The sequence below is a fragment of the Mus musculus genome, chromosome 2 (assembly GCF_000001635.26).
Source record: "Mus musculus strain C57BL/6J chromosome 2, GRCm38.p6 C57BL/6J".
NCBI lineage: Eukaryota > Metazoa > Chordata > Mammalia > Rodentia > Muridae > Mus > Mus musculus.
In genome coordinates, this window is record NC_000068.7 from 36,058,558 (window position 1) to 36,081,043 (window position 22,486).

General features: G+C 48.1%; 1 protein-coding gene across 1 annotated transcript in view; it reads left to right on the plus strand.

The window, feature by feature from the left end:
• Morn5 (MORN repeat containing 5) overlaps positions 1-21,152 on the plus strand; it is a 30,237-nt gene extending 9,085 nt beyond the window's left edge. Inside the window, exon 5 of the mRNA NM_029309.2 lies at positions 20,958-21,152. Coding sequence (NP_083585.1) covers positions 20,958-21,031 — 74 coding nt within the window. The 3' untranslated portion in view covers positions 21,032-21,152. The remainder of the gene's footprint in view (positions 1-20,957) is intronic.
• Positions 21,153-22,486: the final 1,334 nt, after the last annotated feature.

Consider the following 22,486-nt stretch of genomic DNA (forward strand, 5'->3'; position numbering starts at 1 on the left):
ATGTCCCAAAGGGTCTATCATATGCTAATGTCCCTCCCATATTTATTAAAATCCTAGATAAATAACCATTTATGGTACCATTTGCCTCACGGCCATCTGGTCCATGTGAGAAGGAACTCTGTCTTCTCCACTTGTATCAGTCAGGACTGGTCAAGAAAATCAGAAGAAGTGCCTGTCAGGAGCTGGGCTAAATGGCTAGCACTGAGAAAGCACCAAGAAGGTCAGCAGAGAAAGTCACCCATGAAGTAGCTATGCTTCCAGGCCTAGGGCCAAAGGCAACAGTGGGGGTGGGTAGGGAGAGTGGTGTCCCAGGAAGTGAGTGGAGGCATAAGGAGCTGCAGCACAGGGCTCAGAGAAGGGGACACTGCCAGGCTTCCCAGTGCGGTCTCAGGGGAGTGAAATGATGCTGAATGCTGTATCTGGAAGTGTAGAACAAAATGACACTGGATGTAAAATGCCACCGCTAAGCAACACTAATGTGAAGAGCAAACAAAACAGAAAGCACGTTGTACTGGGAGTGGTGGCGCACGCCTTTAATCCCAGCACTTGGGAGGCAGAGGCAGGCAGATTTCTGAGTTCGAGGCCAGCCTGGTCTACAGAGTGAGTTCAAGGACAGCCAGGGCTACACAGAGAAACCCTGTCTCGAAAAAGAAAAAAGAAAAAAGAAGAAAGAAGGAAGAAGGAAGAAGAAAGAAAAGAAAAGCAAGCAAGCATGCTTTGTCCTGCTTTGTACCTGCTTTGTCAGTCTGTGCCAGGGGTTGTTGCCCCTCCCCACCCCCACCCTACACAGAGCAGAGCTGAACAGCAGAAGCTCCTGCCTGGCCCAGTCCCCTTCACATGCTCCTGAGCAGGTGAGTTCTACAGATGTCAGAACTTCCCCAAAAAGCTGTCCTCTGTGTCCCAGTTCTGAGCCGCGGCCTCAGACTCAAGGCTAGCACAGGCTATCAACAAGCTCAAGGCTAGCACAGGCTATCAACAAGCTGATGGTCCTTTCTACAAATACAAAGATACTGCCGCCTCCTATTAGCAGGAGAGATAGAAGTCCAAAGACCCTGCACCGCCTCCTATTAGCAGGAGAGATAGAAGTCCAAAGACCCTGCACCATGTTCAATTAATATTAATTTCTAATAATTAATAATTAATATTAATAATTAATATTAATTTCTAATCAGTCCTGAATGAAGAATCTATAACCAGTTGGCCACTGTCAGTTATTAGTCTATGAAATAATTAGCTGGGGGGGGGCATGCATGCAAGGCTGTGGATGCAGATAAACCTAACGGAGAAGCTAGGTAGGGGAAGGGACTATCATCACTGCATCTTTGATGGGGGGGCGGGGTGAGGCTGAAGATAACAAAACTCTTTTTTCCACTTTCACATCACACCCTCTTAGCCTCTTTCCTCTGCTCTAGTTTTTTGTTTGTTTGAAATCTGGCAAGGTGACCTAAACTGTCATTTATAAAGGGTCTGAATCCTGAGAGTCCTGCCAAAAATGTCCAAACTAAAACAGTCTGGCTGTTCAGTTGGTTAATTCTATTTTTGTTAAGTTTCTACCAGCGGCACAAGTGTTAAGGAGTGTGTTCTACATAGTGCTTTCTTTGCCAGACTGTATAACAACAATGCAGTTAGCCCAGCAACCAGGAGCAGTTAGTTACTCCAGCCTGTGCAATGCTCTCCTCCATGCTAAGCTCATTGGAACCTCACCATTGCATCTCCTGACAGGGCCATGCTCCCTCAAGAACTGAGACCTATGAACTAGTAAAGTTCAAAGCTGCATTGCAAAAAACAATGTTCCTAAAGCCTGACACAGTACACAAGCATGCCTCAGCACCAAACACAGGGCCGTCCTAATAACATGAAGCTAGCACACTGCAGATGCTTAGTAAATAGGCTGGAAGCACGACTGATGTATCTCAGAGGTAGTGAGCACTTGTCTAGTATGCACAAGGCCTTTGTTTCAGTCCTGAGGGCAACAAAGAAAAGTAAGGATCTGTAAGCCAGATAAGTCAAGGAACCAGTGTGAGCTCTGAGTCTGTCCTGGCCGGTGGTGGTATGTCTGTGTCATGGCTCAAGTGTGTTTGGCTATGACGTTCGCTGGGAAGTGGGGCAGTAGGAACACGTTTGCAGAAGTAAGGCTGTATGAAATATACTCTGGAGCATCCTGGAGCACCGCATGCTGGTCCCATCTTTCTACAGTTATAGTAGAATGTAGGTGATTCCTTTGAAGCTTTTAAGGTTTGAGTTGTATTCCAGTGCTGTCTCCTCAGAGCGGCATCCTGATCCAAAGAGTCACTGCCTAATAATGTTCAAGACAGACACAGAAGCACTCAAATTGCAATATAATGGGATATGGACCCCAATGGGCAGACTTTGAGAATAAGTAGGATATGAAGGAGAGGGGAATAAGTTGAAATAGAAAAAAGCCCCCCCCAAGGTAATGGGTCTTAAAGGATGAATGACCAGGGATGCAGTTTAGACCATAGAGTACTTGTTTCATAGCATGAGGCAACAGTACACATAAGCCACGCGTGGTGGTGCACCCCTGAATCCCAGCCCTTGTGAGGCAGCAGCAGGAGGACTAGTAGGGCTTGCTTGATCCTCATATGGATAAAGAATTTGAGGCCCACCTGGTCAAGACAAACAAACGATGGATACACAGTGATTGCATGAGCTAGAAAGTCAGGAAAAGGCATTTCAAGCATAGAGAATGTGTAAAGGCATGGAACCATGAAAACACATGTCATGATAGGGGAACCAGAAAGTTCCAGAAGCTGTTCTCAGTGACATATTTAAACTTTGGGGCACTGGAGGATGGACACTAATGGCTTGCTCAGCAGGGTTTTACTAACACTTCCTCGGTCTGGATCTGGCTAAGTATGTGGATGGAGCAGTGTCCCAGACTCTTCCCCAGGGAGCAGGAAAGACAGGAGAGAAAGTGATCCTGACACTACAGAGTTGCTGCCACCATACGTGGGAGGAATACCCAACCCTGGAGGGGCGCAAGCCAGGGTGGCTTCACAGGACGTGGAGAGAAACCAAACACAGCAGGGCTGGGAAGAGTGTGACAAGGTTTATAGTCAGGAGAGGACATCTGACACCCAGAGAACTACAGCGGGCTCAAGAGCATGAACTAAGAAAAGATGTAGTGATGGAGTGGGGAGGGGCAACTGGAGCAGGGGGTTGTTTCAGGTTGAAGGTGATTTATCCTTTAGAAAGACTCATTTACATAGAGAGAAAATGGTAAAGGAATTAAGATGAGACTGGCAAGATGGTTGTTAGGTGGGGGAAGGCAACTAAAAGACAACTCATAGGCCAGGCTGGGGACCCATTAAAACCTGAGTTAAAGTTCTAGCTCTCTGAATGCTGAATGCTGGAGCCTTCCCTCTCTGGACATTTCTCTTTCTTTCTTCCTTTCTCTCTCTCCCTCTTCCTTCTTCCTTCCTTCCTTCCTTCCTTCCTTCCTTCCTTCCTTCCTTCCTTGTCTGTAAATGAAATGGTTGGGCTGGATAATCCCAGGTGTCCTTCTGACCCTAAGAGTCAATAATAGAGAGAACCAGAGCCAAGAGTGTTCTGGTCCTGATATAAGACATGCAAAGTTTGGAGTCCAGAACACCACTAAAGGGAGTCTCTCTGACCAACTATTCACCTGCTCTGCTGTCCATCTTGTGTCCAGGGCCCCTCTCCCTACATCCCAATGTGCCATTAACAGTGCTCCCCCTCTGCAACCTGGGGTCTGACCTGCTGGTCTGTAGGCCTGATGTGGCCATTCCCCTCTCTCACAGTTTGCTGAGTCTAGGGTGGCTGAAGGTTGGTATAACTGACCCACCCATAGCTGGGCATTCAGGCCCAACACATGGACCGCTTATGAGTCTCTGCTTTTAACCACTGCCCAGTGCTCAAAGCTCTTCTGACCAAAGCTGAGATCAGCACACATGAGTATAAATATTTAGAATGCAGTTCGAAAGCATGGCCATTGAGTAAAATGACAGCTATAGGTCATGGTCCCCTTCTGTCCTGTCCCCCGTGTACTGTTGTATGTCTTCTGTCATCGCTCCCCCACCCCCATACACACACACCACCCAGCCCACTGCCGAGGCCCATGATCCTCAGTCATGACTTCTGATCTGGTTTACAGTATGAGGTATGCATTCCAGCAGGCCTAATGTCCAATCAGATAGCAGTTGGTTATCCCATAACTTTCATATCACTATTGCACCAGAGAGCGCACCCCCCCACACCCCATCACAGCTGTAAGATGCAGGGGGTCCAGCTTGCACTTTCTCCCTCAGCAGCCTGTAGGCAACTTTTGGCACTATCTAAACTATTCAGCAGGAAAAGAGTTTCTTAGTCAATCTGAAGTTGGTTTCTCTATGGACATTTACTCTGAAGGAAGTGATGGGCTGGGGCACTAGTGAAGAGTGGGTGGGTGGGGTTCGTTTGGTTGGTTGGTTGGTTGGTTGGTTGGTTCATTTGGGGTTGGTTTTTCCTTTTTCTATCTGCCTTACTACATGAGTTTGACTTTTTCCCTGCCTCGGCAGCCACAGCTGTTGCTAAACCACAAACATACATGAAGATCCAAATTGTCTGGACATGGCTTTGGGTTTTTTTTGTTTTTGTTTTTTTTTTTTTTTTGTAGTTGTTGTTGTTGGTTTGTTTTTTTTTTTTTTTTTAACTGTGGACAGTGTATCGCTGGCACATTATGTCTGTTCACCACTTGTATGCCTGGTGCACATGGAGGCCAGAAGAAGGCAATAGATGGTTGTGAACTATAGTTACAGAGGGTGCTGGGAATGGAACTCAGGTCCCCTGGAAGAGCACCCCATGCTTTTAATCACTAGACCATCTCAACAGCCCCAAGAGATGCTTTTCTTAACTGAGAGGACTGTGGCACCTGCATTACTGTAAAAATTAACTCTTCTTTTGAGACAACATCTTGCTAAGTTGCTCAAGCTAGCCTTGAACTCCTGGGCTCATGCAAACCTCCTGTTAAAGCCTTCTGAATAGCTAGCATTACCACCATGAAAACTGTGCTAGGCTTTTAAATAAATTAAATCCACCTGTGTACTCATTAAAATGGTTTTTAAAACCTCCAGAATTCCAAGAGATCAGACAGGCAACCTGGGCCCTCTTGAGTTTGGCTCTTAGTCCATGCCAGTTAGTTTTAAATATCAACTTGACACAATTGAGAATAACCTAGGAAGAATGTATCAGCATGTCTGTAGGGGATTGTCTTGATCATGCTAGTTGAGATAAGGTGACCTTTCTACTGTGGACAACACCATTTCCTGGGCAGGACTGTATTGGGGTAGAGAAAGGAAGCTGACAGTATAGTGGATACATTAATTCACTGCTCTCTGCTCTTGACTTGGTGTGACCAGTTCTCTCAAGCTCCTGCCATCTTGGCTTCCCCAGGACTATAAACCAGAACTATGAGCCAAGTAAATCCTTTCTCCCTTTAGTTGCTTCTGTCAGGGTATAATGTGTGTCACAGCACCAGGAAAGGCACAGGCTCTTGGGCACATCAGGAGTGTTTTCCCTTATGGCTGAAGTCATAACACAAGCCTGTGTGCGAGTGTGTACTTTACACACACAATGTTCAATATTTTCTAGTCTGCTTACTGTTACGTGCTGTCTGGTTGGCACTAGGCTGATTCCACACCTCTCTCCAAGGACTGTTGGAGGCAGCCTTTCCTGGCCCACCTCCCTCCACTGCCCACTTGCCTTCTCCTCTGTAGCCTCATAGGCTTCTCAAGCAGTGTTTAGCCCGTGACAGTGAAGTACCTTTCCTTGGAAGCTTACGATACCCAGGGCTCTGTGACTATGCCTAACTTACCACCGTTCAGTGCTTCTCACGTGAGCTGATCAAGTCTTTGTAACAGAAGATGCAGGCAAGGCAGAACTTTTCCTCACACGTCTCACATATTCTCCCACTAAAATTGAAAGTTCAATTCCCTGTACACAGTAGGCAGACAGCTTGCTATTTTGAATAAAATCAATCCGTTATACTTCTGTGTAGCAAAACGGTTCCAAACTATCTTATCGGCCACCACAGGTCACAATCCAGGGACTCTTGGGACATATCTGATCTGCAGAGTTTGGGTTTGGTTGGTCCAATGCTGCAACTGGCTTGGGCTTGAATTACTAGGTTGGGCACACACTACTTGGGTCCCTGCTGCTACCCCAGTGGCACCAGTCATTTCTGTCCACCTTAAAGCCTCTGCTCATGCTCCTTGGACCTCAGGAAAAGCTCCCATGCATGTTGGCAGCAGGAATGGGGTGTCCTATGACTGGAATCAGAATAGCAAATGGCTTTCTGGTGATAGTCTAATTGTTCCATCTCCCCAGCAGTCATCTTTCTATTCTTCCTAGAGCATTCTGTTTGAGACAGTGAGCTGAAAGTAACAGCCACTGGGCACAGTTACTCTATACACCCCTAAGTACAGCAAATACAACCAAACAGGCTGGCCACCTTTTAACCAATGGGAGACATGAGGACTTAGTGATATAGTGATTAAAAACTCAGGGCTTGGAACCCCTATCATTGGTAGGCCTCTAATCTGAGATCCCCCACAGCTGTGATCATGGAAAGCTCACTTTCCCACTATGGGCCTCAGTTTCCTCATCTATAAAAGGGGTATGGTGATAGTACCTCTCTGAAGGAGCTGTGGGTGGGAAATGGAAATTAAGTATATGAATACACAGCCTAGCACCTGGCCCAGACAGGTGTTGTGTGATTAGTGGGTTGAGGCTGCCATCACTATGATGATTACTGACTCCGGCTGCAGGAAGGGGGAGTGAGTTGGGCCCTGGGGCTTATTATGTTTTCTCTGGGTGCTGAGAAGCAAAGAAGTCTCTTGGGAGGTGAGTGTGATTGGCTATGCTAATCTTGCTGAGTCCTCAGGGTTCTGCGTGGGAAATGAAATGCTGCTGGAGTTTAGGGTCCACAGTCCCTCACAGCATTCAGAGCTCAATTTGTTTGAAGGTTTACTGTCCACTACCCTCCCCACCCCCCACTGTGTGTGCTATACCACGTTCAAGTCCACCCAGGCTACAAGTCATCCATTAACGTGCATCCTCAGACAGCCTTCCCTTCTTTCCTCTACCTGCCACGGGCCTCCTCATGTCTTAGTGCTCAGCAAAGAGCCTGAGGGAGGCCAGGATGTCTGTCTGTTCTTTCTGCAGAGTGGCTTTACCTGACACTCACCACTCTGGGAAAGGCTGGGAGAGGGGTGCTCACTGGGGAGGAGTCTGGCCAGCCCCTGTGCTCAGGACCTGCTCTAAGTGGAAAACCTGCATGATCTATTAGTTTGCAATGTGATAGTTGGTGTCTGACAGGCTAACAACTTCCTTATGGGGGACTGGAGAGAGGTCTCAGTGGTTAAGATTATTGCTGCTCCTGCAGAGGACCTGTGTTCAAGCCCCAGCACCACGTGGTGGCTTACAACCCTCTTTATAACTCCATTTCCAAGGAATCTGACACCTGTCTCTGGCTTGTGTGAGCACCAGACACATATGCACCATAGACATTAGGCAGGCAAAACACTCATACACATAAAATAAAAAATAAGCCTTTTATAAACAGAATTAGTTTTTGGTTGGTCACACAGCTGTTAACAAAGTTAGACCAAAACCCCAAGTCTGTTTGCTATGGTTCAAATGTAGGCACTGTCCTTCACAGGCCCCCAGGGAGAAGGCTTGGGCACCAGGTGGTGTCATGAAGAGGTAAAACCCGAGGGGAGGTCCTTAGGTCACTGGATGCATGCCATTGAAAGACCTTGTGAGACCTCTGTTCCAGTTTTTCTGCTTGGCTTTGGCTTGCAGTTTCACAGTTTGCCCTTCACATGACACTTGTACTGATGTGCCACCCTCAGCAGAGGCCCAAAGCAACCAGGCTGCTGATCTTGGACAGGAATCTTTTACAACATGAGCTAAATAGACTTTCTCTCTTTATAAATTAATTGCCTCAGTTATTTTGATACAGTCACAGGAAGCTGGTTAACTACATTCTTCTTTTCTTCTTGCCAGTTTGTGCACAAATTCACTTTCTGCTCATCCGTCTTCTCTGTAGACATGGTCATTCCTGATTCTTAATTGTTCCTCTACCAAAACTAGTCACTGGCATCCACCTAGAGCTCAGCGAGGGTCCCAAATAGACGAAATGACACACTCTAGAGTCTTAAGACAAAGCCACAACAGCCTTCCAAATTAAATTTAACCTTATTTGAAAAGAGGCCCTTTATACACTGCGCCCCAATATGGGAGCATTTGAAGATGTTCAGGATAATTACCTTTAATATAATGAAAACCCTGGAGATTAACTAATGATGCCCCTGCACACACCTTGCCTTCCCCCTTCTCAGGAAGAGTAAGCCAAAGCCATGTTTTGTCACGCATCTTTTTCCTGTGGCTGTTGCTTGCCTCATGGTATTAGTAGTAACCATTTTGGAGAGAACTATACCACTAATCCTTACTACCCCCCCCCCAATTAATGACACCCCATTCGAGCATCTCCAATGAAAGGCGCATTATTAATATTCAAGGAAAAAAACCCTTGTAACCATTTTAGCAGATACAGCTAACAATGAACTAAATTTGCTTTGTGCAAGACAGAGAGTGAGCATCCCAAATTAGTTTATGTAAAAGCTGAAATCCTCCCCTGAAAGGTCTCAGTACCATCCTCAAAGAATATCCCGATCATCAGCAGTGCCGTCAAGATTCCCGCCAACATTATCCCCTTTGTTGTCTGAAATGTAGAATCAAGCACATCTGGCAAATGTCCTGGAGCTCACAAATCTCTCAAACGGCGTCTAATTCCCAGTGGTGAAAGAGAGCGCCACTGCCTAATCGTGCTTCTCTTCAAAACAGCACTGACTTTCCTTCAATCAGAAACAATGGCTTTGCTTTCTTAAAAATATCACACGCCAGTGATTATTTGCAGAGAGGCCCATTTTATGCTTGAACCTGCGGGTCCCAGACAGAATTCACAATTAAGACCGTGAACCTCATTTGAATGTACGCTTAGTTCAGTGGACAGTGGGAAGAAAGATTGTGACCTGTCTTCTGTGGTTTGGAGGCTTTGGGAGGAAGGTGGTGATGACAGCTATCACTGACTGAACATCTACCATTTTGTAGGAGAGTTCTCCTGTCAGCTATATTTGACAAACTGAGGCTCACTGAGGTTAAAGAATCCCCACTCCCCTGGAAATCCAGCATAGATGGGAATCACACTTGGGCTCATCTGCCTTCTCTTTCCATTCTACCAGGCCTGTTCACAGGGGCCTGGCCGGGTGTCACCCCAGCCGACTTTAGAATATGCAGACTGCAGACCAAAGACCTGAAAACAGAAGGCCACTCTAGTGTTCTGAAGTTTAAACAGTTGAAATCTGTGACCATCCTAAATGCCCAACTGGAGGGGCAAAGGAGCCTGCAGGATATTCTTATGACAGTTTTTACTGAGCGCCCCTGCTGTGTCTCAGGCACAGGCCCCCACCTCATATGACACCCGCAACCTTGATCAGGAGAGTTCTGTGGCTCTCCTGATCATTCCTATTCTGCAGGTGGTGAGACTGAGGTGAGGTGAAACTCCTGGCTGGAATTAAAACACACATCCAGGAAGCTCCAAATGAATAACGATGGCATTTGTGCTGGCTCAAAGTGAGAACACGGGGTTCTCACTGGTGACAGAACCAAGGGCTGGCCCAGAGCGAGACACGAAACAGGCTGAACCACAGATGGCTACTTTCACTTAGGTCCTCTGCTTACTTTATGCTCAAAATCCGAGTCCTCCAGTCCTGTGGAAAGTCAAGACTCCTCTAATCTCGAAGCAGCTACTTCCCCCAAGTGGGCCCATCGCATACCTGACCCTCACACCATCAATGGTGGTCCAGCCAGAGCTAGAACCCTGATTTCCCACTGCCAATCACAGCTCCTGCCCTAAACCCATGCTACCTCTCCATAGAGCCTCCCTGGGGTTTTCTGTAAGATGGCCAGTGAAACTCCCGCACAGCCCCTCCCACTGCTAGCTCTCCAGCAAGACAAAAGGCAATTTACCCAAATGTTATAATCACCTGGAGGCTGGCACGCAGGGGCATCCCTGCTTTATCTGTGGTATTGTCAGCAGGACTATAATGAGGGCTTTGTGGAGGGATAATATCACACTTGTAACTGCCAGATGAAATGCCCCCACAGATCACACATCCCTCCCGGCAGACATGGGTATCTGCCTCAGCAGAAGGCATAGGAAGGGGCGTTAGGGACACCGAAACGTCCACCGGGCCAGCAACTTAGCTCATCCCCAACCTGTGAGGAAATGCTATTTTCCCTACTGAACAGATAGGGAAACTGAGGCTCAGGGGATATGTTATTTGCTAACAATTGCCCCCATTAAAGTGAAGAACCAGCCTTTGAACCCAGACCTTTCTGATAATATTGATAAAGCTATGGACCCTCTCCCTGAAAAGATACTGTTGAACCCACCAAGAGAAATTGACCAAGAAAGGGTAAGATTGGCTATCTGGAAGCCACCCATGGGTCCCTGTCATCCATGCTTGGCAATGACAGCCTGCCCTGTGTTGTCCCTCCCTGACACTCTCTCACCTCACTACTCCAAAGGCCTTGGAAATCCCCCTCCAGCTGCAGGGCCCGTGACTCGGGTAACAATGCTTCCCTGCCCCGTGGCAGCCTCCTGGAGGATCCAGAGGCCAGGCTTCCCCTTCCGCAGCTGGAAGAGCCTGGCCAGCACAGCTTTCTTTGTCTCCTTTAATAGGAGTAAATGCAAGGCCATACCCCACGAGCAGAAGCCCCACCTCTCTTCCTCAGTTCTGCTCTGGAAGTTGGGGAACTTGGCCGAGGCCCACACCTTACCTCAGGCCTAAGAGGGACAAGCTAATGACCCAGGCTTGAGGGGCAGCTGGACCCACAGTCAGCTCTTGGAGCTGCCACTTATAAACTGGGCAGCTTTGAGCAGGTAGCTTACCTGCCCTAACTCCAGATTCCTTATGTGAGAATTTGGACTAGTAAAGGACCTACCTGCCTTATAGAATTGTCATGAGCGTGAAGCTGATGCGGGCAGTCTAGTGGGAACAGTGTGTGGCTCCACCATGGCACAGTACATCCCAGTGATCACCATGGATAAAAAGTCCAAAGCAGGTGTGTCCTTCACACCTCATACCCAGTGATGATGTCCTCTCAGGCTGTTCTCTGGCCTCCACCAACTGCCTTTGATGCCACTGTCAAAACTGAACCAGTGGCCTGCTGCTAGCAGATCTTTCCTTAGCATTTGGCTTTGTGGCATGGGTCCCTCATCTTCATCATTTCTTATCTGCTTAGAGCTTCAGACCCCGCAGTATCCCAGACTCGGGCCTTCACTGAGCCCCTGTATGCATGAGCACTGTTCCCAACACCCCAAATCAATGTAGGGTGGAGAAGAACCCTGACTACACAGCAGGCACAGGGAGCCTGGGCCTTCAGAGGAGCCCAAGTGCTCAGATAAACCACAAACAACACGTGGAAAGCAGCCCCAACACACTTCCATGTGTCCTGTAACGTCCATGTCCACATTTAATTTAAAATAGTGATTCTCCCAAAACCAGGAATTCCCTCATTTCTCTGGTCCCCAGCGCTGGGATTGCAGTGTGCTCTGTTGGATATATGAATGTGTCCCATGTGGTTGGGATAATGGCCCAGAGAATGAGGTGCTACAGTTGGCCTTAAAGAGCAAGAGATGGGCTTTGTTAAATGGAAGGGAAGGAACAACAGGGCGAGAGCACAGGACACCTGGTCCCTAAGATGTGGCACTCAGACCTGTTTGTGTGTCAGAGGCTGGGGGAGGAATCCGAGGGAACTTCCTGAATATACCAGAAGGGCTTTGACAGGGGTGTCTGCGTAGGTCTGGGCTGTGCATTCAAGCAGGGGACAAAGTAGGAGACCGAATGCTGGTTAGAGGGTTTGGCTTCAGTCCCCAAGCAGTGAGGACAGGAGCTGCAGAGGGGTTTCTCAGGAAGTGGGGCATGGCCACGGCCTGCAGCTTTGAAGAGAGGCATGGCTCTATCCTGGCACCACTGAGAACCTGGAGAAAGGCTTTGGCTCTCTGACCATCACTCCCCTCCCCTGTGTTCTAGAGATGGAGCACTGACCTGCAACACCAGTGTTGAAGAATACTTCCATCCCTCCTGGTGTCCCCACTACCCCAGCCTAATCCAGCCTTTGGCATCTGCCAAGTATACACTGGCTTCCATCATGTGTATACAGCCAGAGATCAGGGGCAAAAGGAGCAGATGCTATAAAGTCAAGCTGACAGAGTGACCTTGGCTATGGCACTCAGTTTTTCTGAATTGTTTTACTACAAGGGCAGGCATCCTGAATGTGGTTAACAAACACAAATCCAATCAGCACTCAAGTAGTAAGGGGGGTGGGGCACGTCACAGGAAGAATAGTAACGGGTCCCAACAGCATAGGTCCTATGCACCCACCCCTCCATCAGCATGCACTTGCTCTGGCGTGGTAGGAAGGCCATCCGCAGCATCCTGCTCCTGAACACCTCCTGTCCACAATAGGCACAGATAGACGATGGCTCTAGGTTAGCATCGCCCACAGACATAAGCCACCTGTGCATTTCCACCTCAGCACTGAGGTGCCCCTAAGGCCTAGGACCTTTCTAAAGGATTTCCAATCATGTTTCTGGGCACTTTGTCCCTTACCCAGCAACTCCTATCACAGACCACAACAGCAATACCTTCAGAAGTATTCATGAGGTCCACTGAGGTAGGGCATGCGGCATGCCTGCTGTGCCCTGTACCTCACCCCAGAAGTGCTTCCTAAAATTCTTAACCCATCCTTCTCCAATGATAGCTCGCAGTGCACCCCAAACCTCAGACTGCAATCCCTTTACCCTGGCTATGGTTTCTTGGGAGGGGTGTGTAAAGCAGGGAATTCTGGCAAAATGAAGAGACTGAGCCTGCAAATGGATTTCAAGGATAATAACATTGTTTTGACTTCTAGAATTAATAACTAATCAAGTTTGAATGCATTAGTCTTATTCATTCATTCATTCATTTCTGACTTGCCATTTCCTTTATTTCCAAGCCTCTTACATCTATTGGAATGGGCCTTGGGTGATGGGTTCTGAAGCTCTGGTTCCCAAGGGGTGACGTGGCTTGTCCTAATCCACTCCCAAGATGATACACGATAGGCAGAGCTGAGCAGCCGCAGGCCCTTCACCTGCCCGAAGCATGCTCTGCCTGGGCAGTGACCTCTCAGTCAATATTGACAGTACTGAGGTCTTTGTCTCTGGCCACCACTGCCAAAAAAGTTCAAAGCCTCCTTTTTAGTTGGGAGTTGTGACGGGAACACCAGGCATGGTGGCACTGGTCCATCCCCACCATCTCATGCATTTCTGCATTTGAACTGAAGGTGGGGCAGAGCTGTGGGGTGGACACCTGCCATGGGCTAAAAGTCCTGATTTAGTGCAAATCTCCATCCCAGCCTGGACTTCTGTTTGCACTGACCCCGGGAGTAAGGGACAGTATCCCAGGGCAGAGGTTCCCTTCCCCAGAGCCAGGCCTGGCCCTGGGCTGCTGCCAGCCTGGCCTTTAGGATGATAAGGTTGGCTCCTGAGACTGGCAGAGCCTCTTCCGTGTACTTGAGATTATACACAATTAGACTTCAGGTACATAACCCCTCCCACCATACTCAACCTGCCCCACACAGCGTAACACACATACACCAGAGTTCATGCCTTGCAGTGTGCACATAGCTCCCTCAAACATAACCACTGGCACACTCACAGGCACACAGCTGTATATTGAGAGCAACTGGGTAGAACTGGGCATTTGTGCCTGTATACACACTACCATCTTCCCCAAGCCTTCCCCCTCTGCTTTAATAAAGAAGGAATTCATTTCATCTCCAAAGCTTTCCTGATGGTAAGGGATGGCAATCCCATCTGTTTCTTTTGTTTTTTGTTTGTTTGTTTTTGTTTGTTTGTTTGTTTGTTTTGTTTTGTTTTGAGACAGGGTTTCTCTGTATAGCCCTGGCTGTCCTGGAACTCACTTTGTCCTCAAACTCAGAAATCCACCTGCCTCTGCCTCCCAAGTGCTGGGATTAAAGGCATGCACCACCACCGCCCAGCTCCATCTCTTTCATTGAGAGAGGACACACACACACACACACACACACACACACACACACACACACTCATGCATGCCCACATCCCTGAACACAAAAAGCACAGCCCCCCTAGGCTCTGGGCTGGAGAGCCTCTTTCCCCTCTCAGAGGCCTGCTGCTTTGCTCATTTTGGGTCTCTTCCCTTTCCCAGTCCACACCCCTCCCCTCACACTAATGGGATCTGCATAGGAGTGGTGACCACAGGGTTGCCTAGCCCAAAGGTGTGCCAAGAGCCCAGCTTGTGGGTACCCAGTGACTCCAATCTGCCTGTTTGCCCACCATAGCTAACCTGCCCCAGCCTGTCCGCCTGGCTTTGAACAGAACCCATTAGCTAAGCTCTGCCTTTTGATCCTCTTGGTGCTCATCCTGTAAATGAACCTCCTCCCTGTGGTCCCCCACCCCAAATCATCCAGTGTGAGAATTAAAGACCCATCAGAATGATGGCTCTAGCTTTCACCTCCTCAATACTCATGAAGTACCCTTCTTCCTGGCCAGGCCTCACCACTGCTTTCTCTAGGAGGACTCATTCACCCCACTGTACAGATGGAATCCTGGCTCTAGGATGGAGAAGAGCTGTCACCCAGCAACTGGGTGGTTCCTCATCTCACCCAAGAGAGTCTAGTTCCAGTAGTCTCACCCTGTAAATCAACTAACTTCTGGCTTCTTTCTGGGTATTTGGCATTTCTTGTGCAGGTTTTAGAAGTGACTGCATGGCAGAGCTTCCTGGCAGGGACATTTGTAGAGGGAGAAACAGGTCCAGGGAAGTGGCAAAGTCTTGCCCAAAATAGTGGCACAGAGCCCCAAAGCCACACCGTGTGTGTTGTATGTGTGTCCTTGGGTGTACTTTCTTGTGTATTGCAGATATGGAGGCCAGAGATCCATTTCAGTAACCTTACACTATTGCTCTTAACCTTATTGCTTTTGAAAAAGGGTCTCTCATTGAGCCAGGAGCTGGCCAGCAAGCTAAACAGCATAGCTAGCAAGCCTAAGAGATCCACCTGTCCACCCTGTTCTTACAAAGGGGCTAGGTGCCTGACCTCCAGTCTTCATACTTGGGAGCAAGCACTTTGCCCACTGCACATGTCTCCAGCTCTCAAAAGCTGCACTCTTAGCCAGCATGTGACAATACTGCTTCCTTCCTGGTAGCCGCCCCTGGAGGTAACTGTTTTCCTGCAGCCCTCCTGAGACCTCTGTCGTCCCTCAATGTCATGTGACCTACATTCTGAACTACTGCCACCTTCTGTGACCTGGACACAGCCTGGCAGGCCTGGCCCAGAACTGGCCTATGCAGGCTGGCCCTTCTCCATCTTTGCTGGTAGGCAGGCCATAGGCCAGCAGGCTTAGAGCTTCATGAAAGTGGTTAGTCCTCAGGTATGATCCAAAGCCAGGTGGTAAGGCACCCAACCCAAGGCCTCAGATCACAAGTCAGCCGCAGCTGGCAGTCTTGGACCTGCACTTGGCATGCCTCCCTACCCTCTGAGAAGCTCACTTTGTTCAAGGAGGGGAGGATATTCTCTTTTGATCTCAGTCCCAGAGAGTAAATCTGTTACTTTTATGTCCCCAAATTTACATTTCTTTATTAATTAGTTTACCATGTAGGTATTATTAAGTGCTTTAAATGTGCTGGATCGATGCTAGACCCTGATGACATGGCTGCTCCAATCTGTTTGGAGCAGCCATGACCTTGGCTTCCTCACTAGGGAAGATTATCATCCAGACAGGGCCTGAGAGGCAGGAGGGCCCAGCCCACACAGGTCATGAGGCTCCTTGTCTCTGGACAAGTAAAGCCATAGATAGCTCTTTTCCAGCCCCACAGCCTTCCACTAAAGGAACTTAATGTTTCCTGAAAGAATTCTCAGAGCATCACACTTATATCAACAGTCCTTTGTATTAAAAAGAATAATTAGATGTCAATGTTTAAAGTATCCATACTTTGGTATTATCTCGTTTAGGCTTGAGTCTTTATTTCTGTTGAAGACAGAATATAAGTTCTTGTGTCTATCAGGGAATTGTTCTACCACTCAGCTGTAACCTGGCCTGTTCTTTTCAGAAGGCTGTGTCCAGGTCATGTAGCCCAGGCTAGCCAGGAATTTCTGTATTCTCTTGCTTCACACTCCTGGCACAAATCAGAATGAAAAGGGTTTATTCAGATTCATCTGGTAAAGCATTTTCTGGTCGCCTATATATGCTGGGGGCAGTGATCTCTCACTGAGAACTTAGTGCTAAGCCAGTGTTTCTCAACCTTCCCAATGCTATGGCTCTTTAATTCGGTTCCTTATGCTGTGTTGACCCCTGCCATAAAATCATTTTCATTGCTACTTCATAACTATAATTTTGCTACTGTTATGAATCATAATGAAAATATCTGATATGTAAGATATCTGTTACAGGGCCTCCAAAGGGGTTGTGACACACAAGTTGAAAGGCCCTGCTTTAATGGAAAGGAGGGAGCATTATCTATGAAAAGATTGAAGAACTATGGTATAGGGGGCCAAGGGAGAGAAAAGCAGCGAATGCTTTTGTTTAGGCAACTGGCCATGTGAAGGGCTTTGGTTTCTCTTGGAGAGAATGATGTCTGGTCTGCAAGGAGCACACTAGATTTTCATGCATTTGAAAAAGTCATTTATTTTAGAGCAGTTACAACCACAGAACCACTGTGAGGATCCTACAGCACTTCTCCGCACGCCCCATGCCCACTTCCTCTCTCACTCCTCGCCACTGTTGTGTGGTACCCTTGTCGAATTAGTGAACTCATATTGATCTTTATGTTGGTGAACTAGTGTAACTAAAAGCCCATTGTGTATTTGAATCCCTTTCTTTCCCCAGTGCCCACTTTCTGTTCTAGGATCTCTTCTAGGACATCACATGATGTGTAGTTATGTTGTCTTAGGTGTGACAGTTGCTCCGGCTTTTCTTTTGTATTTAGCGTGTTTTGTTTGTTTGGTTTGAGATAGGGTCTCATTGTGTAGCCCTGGCTGGTCCAGAACTCACTATAAGTCCAAGCTAGACTCAATCTCACAGAGATCCACTGGCTACCATGTGCCATCATGCCCGGCAAGGATTTCTACTTTTGTTTTGTTTTTCGATGCCAGAAACTGGGCTTCTAACACCTTGTTTGGGGTGACAGTTTTAAGCAGCACTGGTCAGCTTTTTTGTAGAATGTTCCTTGATTCAAGACGTTTCGATGTTTCTCTTATGATTAGAGTGGGATTGTAGGGTTTGGGGAAGAAGACTATAGAGGTGAAGAACTGTTTTCATCCAAACATAACAAGGGGAGGAAACGGTCTCCCTGGGATTTCCTTGGTATGGGGGGGGGGGGGGAGCAGTGAGCCTTGAATGCCTGGCTGAGGCTGGGTTTCTCCATTGCAAACTTTTCATCTCCCTTCCTTTGGGAGACAGTCGCCTCTGCACAAGGGCAGGACACCCATTCAGATCTGGGCATTTTTGCCGATATTTGTATGCTAGTGGTTTTTGGTTTGTTTTGCTTTTTAGGAATATAAGAACATTAGTATTTTTAGGAACCTAGAAATCTATTTCAATAAGCAAAACACATAAAAAGCACCAAGACATTTCACTGCAGGGCAGGACAAAAAAGAAGAAAAAAACAAGGATTATTTTAAAATTCTTCTCTGACCAATACCCATAAGAGACAGAAGATGTGGGGAACACCAAGAACAAGAAGGGAAAGCTCTCTCGCCCACTTCTGACTTGCCACAATTCACTTTATCACCTTTAATTTTCCTTCGAGTCACAACTGTACACAGGGCATCCTATCTATAAAAGTCCATGGATGGTTGTGGTTGTTGTTGTTGTTGGGGGGGTGTTTTGTTGTTTTCACATCATCTCATTTATTCTGGCTTATTATCTCATCAAAAGCATTTCCTCTGTTGTCATACACGTTTCACAACTGTCATTTCTGCTGGCTGCTAAATATCCCCTCCCCATGGCTTACAGTGAAAGCCGGCTGTCCTCCTCCCCATGCCAGTAGGTTGCTGGCATGTACAATATTTAGCAATCATTTGTTGAATAAATGAATGAATGGATGGATGGATGGATGGATGGATGGATGGATAGATGGATGGACAGCAAAGTAACCATTCCTAAGTTTAGAAACAGACATCATTTTCCATTCTCTTGATTCTAAACAGCATGGAGACAACTAGATGACTTCCTTAGGATAGTGTCCCAGAGTAGCATTGCCACGCCAACAGATCCAGAACCGTAGGATGCTGCTAAATGCACGCACACAGAAGTCTTCCCTCCACCCCTACCCCCACCTCCCTCTGCCAAGGCTGATCGTTTACAATTGATTAAAGAGTTAGTGGGGGTGTTCTCCCCATCTTTTTTTGCTTTCCTCCCCTCCTCCTCCCCTCCTGCCAAAAAAAGGAGGGAAATTACCCGAGAAGGTGAAGATGTTCTCAGACAATCATATTAACATATTCCAACAATCGCAATTTGCAAAATAGTAATCACTACTCTCGGGCTCCAGGAGGCATTAATCAAAGCTACAGGTTTAATTCCATTTTAAATATTGATGAAATGTGCTCCGGCAGCCTCACCCTGGCGTGGCAGGGCCAGAGAGGAGGGGCCAGGAGGTGGAGGGAGGGTGGAGGAGCAGCTGCCCGAGAGAAGGCATCTGTGATTCAAATTGGTGGCTATGCAGCCAGGTAGAGAGTGAACAGGGTGGTAAAGAGGGCTGTTAAGTCCATTGCTGTCAATTTGTAACGATCAGGGAGGGGCCCGAGGACTGGTTCAGCACAATACACCCAGTTTGTCTGGTTTCAGGGGTTACCGCTGAAGAGGCTGCAGCTGCACTGATTCCAATAGCCTGGAGACTTCAGAACTGTAATTATCAACCAGGCTGCTCACAGTGTGGCGAAAGTGGGCTCCACCAGCGATTAACTCCTTGTGTGCTGACACATCAGTGTAGCACCCCACCACATACCCTTGGGTTGCCAGCCTCGGCTAGGACAATCAGGCAGCCTGCTAGGGGAAACTGAGGCCACTGGCTGCTTAGGTCCCAAGGCCAGAGCATGCTCAACAGCAAGCTTTTTGTCTTGAGTTACATGCAAAGAAATAACGAGGGTAGATGGGGCTAGCCATTCTGGAAGCAACCTTGGCTCCTGCATCATCAATCTTACCCTGGGGTGAGAAGTCAGGCTATGGCTCCTGATGACCTTGCTGAGAGTTCACAGGCCAGAGACAAGTTCTGAGAATAAGCATGCTCTTCCCAACCCCTGCTGGATTTTTACAGACCCAACGCGATGCAGGGTTTGTGTGGCACATCCAGCTATTCATAAACCTCTTCTCACGGTGGGTCTGGCGCTTTTTACAGGAGGCAGGTCCCGAGGCGAGGGAAGGTTTTTTACTAGCCATCTGCTTTGCAGCTTTCAGGGACTCCCCTTGGTCCCTAGTGTCTAGTCTTTATCACCTAAAGAGAATGGGGAGTCCCTCCCTCCTACCTGAGGCAGTGGGCTAAAGAGAGGTAAGGAGTAAGCACCTCCATTTCTGTAGCCTAGAGGTAGCCAGCCAGAAAACAGGGATGGCACAGAAGGACGGGGGGGGGGGGGGGGGACGACGGACGGGGGGGGGGGGACGGACGGACAAAGAAGGGCAGGCAATAAGGTGGTTGGTGGGAGCACAGGCAAGTAAAATCCATGCTTTCCTATGGTGCTCCCCTCAGAACAAAACCCAGGCAAGTTCTCCATGTGTCCACAAAAGCAGGAGCCCCCAGAACTCTGTCCCAGTGTTGTTCCTGCTGTTCCTGGTTTGGGGAAATTAGAAGCAACAAGGAGGGCAGAGTCAGCTGTAGGTGCAGCCAGCTATGAAACATGAGACATGGGTAAGAAGCAAAGAACAGGAAAAGTGAACCGTACAGCAGAGCAAAAGACGTCCCACACAATGTGGCTCACAACGCAATGCCATTCTCAAAAATTAAAAACACATTTGCACACAAAACAAGAGGACAAATTTTATAGAACTGCATGCATTTTTAGGGGTGCATGCCCTGCCATTAGAGTGGGTTCTTGTTGTGGTGGGGGAGGGACTGGATCTGGATATGTGTGTAGAGGAGAAAGAGAGAAGACAGGAAAATGAAACAAGATTCCATAGAGGGTCCCTGACAGAGCATTGGGGATACTGCTCTATGCACTGAAGATTGGGGCTTAGTCAACTGTGAGACTTGGAAATGCAGCAGCCATGGGCTCAGATCCTCTTGGGCCCTCCCACATGCTAACCCAGAGGTTGAGCACAAGTGGTGAGACCTCTAGTGAGCCTCTGTTCATCTTCCCAGCGGTGGGAAAGACTTACTTGTGTGGAGACCATGAGGATGGAGTGCAGGGAGAGGATGCATTCGGGCCTCTGAGTATAATGCCAGCACAACTGTATTCTTCCTTTGCATCCCTCACTTCGTACCTGAGGCTCTGTATCCTGGTACTTTATGTTAGCCCAGTGCAGTAGGGCTGCTACTACTCATGGTATGTCAGCAGATGAATGTCTGAGTGTGTAAGGCTGTCACTCTGTCTGTCAGGATCAAGCCAAAGGCTCTGGCTATCTTCCTCAGCCCCACCTTCACACCATGAACTCTTTCTTCTCTAACTCAGAGGTCAGTGTCCCGTGCCTAGCCACTCTGCTGAGGGATGCTATAACAATAGAAAGGTCTGTTCTAGCCATTCAGAGCTAAACAAACTCCTGGTCCAGCAGTCTGTGCTGGAAGGCACTGCAGGCCCCAAGATCCCCAGGCTGGGAAGGTCCTAGTGAATACCAGGAGTAACTGGATTCTCTCTCCCTACAGATGATGACGAACATGAGTGGATTGTCAGGACCTGCCGCAAGGGCTGGTTGCCAATGCCCAAACAGAAGTCCTAGCCATGAGCACCTCGGCCTCAGCATCTCACCAGGGACTTCCTTCTGCCCACTGCTGGCCTGGGAAACTGGCTGTAGTCCTAGCTTCGACTTAAGTTTCAGAATAAAGGTTTTCTGCACTGAACAGCCCCAAGGGTGAGTGAGTGAGTGCTTTAGAAGAATGTCTTAGAAGATGCACCCATTTCACCTGCTTCAGTGCCACCTTGGTAGACCTGGGCCCAAGCCCAGACTGGGGCTTGGCATGTGCATCCCCAGTTACTTCTTATGCATGGAAAGCTCAAGAACCCTCATCTCATGACACGGATGTCTTACTGAATAAGCAGCTAAGTGGAGAGAGTCTTCTGCATATGGGGACTCTGTGGCTCAGAGAAGTGGGACTCGCTGGGTGACTCACTAGGTCTCAGCAGCTCCCCACTGGTACTTTCCCCAGGACCGCCTTTCCCTCTGGATCTGCAAGGTGCTTTGGTACCTACCTGGGGTTCAAATCTCAGCTCTGTCTCGGCCACCCACCATGCAACTTTGGGCAAGTCACCTCCCTAAGCCTCAGCTTCTGCATCTATAAAATCATAAGGAAGTGTTGCTGTAGTGGCTGACCTCTCCGTGAGGTCAGTGAGCAGTTCAGTGAGGCAAATGAGAGTTCAAGAAGCCAGCACCTGTCAAGTGATCACGTTGACCTTAAAGATCTGTTTGTGCCACTATAACGATAGCACTTGGAAGAGTAAGGCAGACAGACCCCAAGCTCCAGAGCCAGCCAAGGTTACAGATCAGAAATAGAAATAAAAATAACCTGGTAGTTGTGCACATAATCACCCCAGAAAGAGGATGGTAAAATGACCCAGGGCTACTCTTGGGCCCTAAGCATCCTGTATCTTCCCATGACTATTTGCCTGTCCATGGAGGCTACCCGCCCCCCCCCCTTTAGACCCCAGGTTATGATCCATGGTTTACTGGACCTGCCTGTGGAGATAGAAGAGGGGTCAGACTAGGGAGAGATCAACTGAAATTTGCAGGGGAACAAACAAACAGATTGGATGTGCAGAGAGAGACATCAGTCAAGGAAGGTTTAGGTCCCTTAGCTAGCTGCACCATGCAGTGGACCTGGGGAAGTCATCTCTGTCTTTTAAGGCTTTAGTTACCCTAGGAAACTGACAGGGGAGAGCCCCACTGCTGATTTTCAAACTTGGGCTTTCAAAGATAGAAGGTACATAGCAAAAAACCACATACACACTTGTGTACACATACAACTAAGTGTGTATTCTCTATCATATACAAATATTTAGCAGCAGAAACAAAGTTAGGGGTGGAGGATACAAAAAAAGAAAAAGGGAATTGTGAAGATGGCTCAGTTGCTACAGCACTTGCTGCATAAGCCTGAGGACCTTACTCTTGATGCCCTAGCACCCAGGTGAAAAACCAAGCAGAGTCTGTTCCCATCACTCTAGTGCTGGCTGCAGCGAT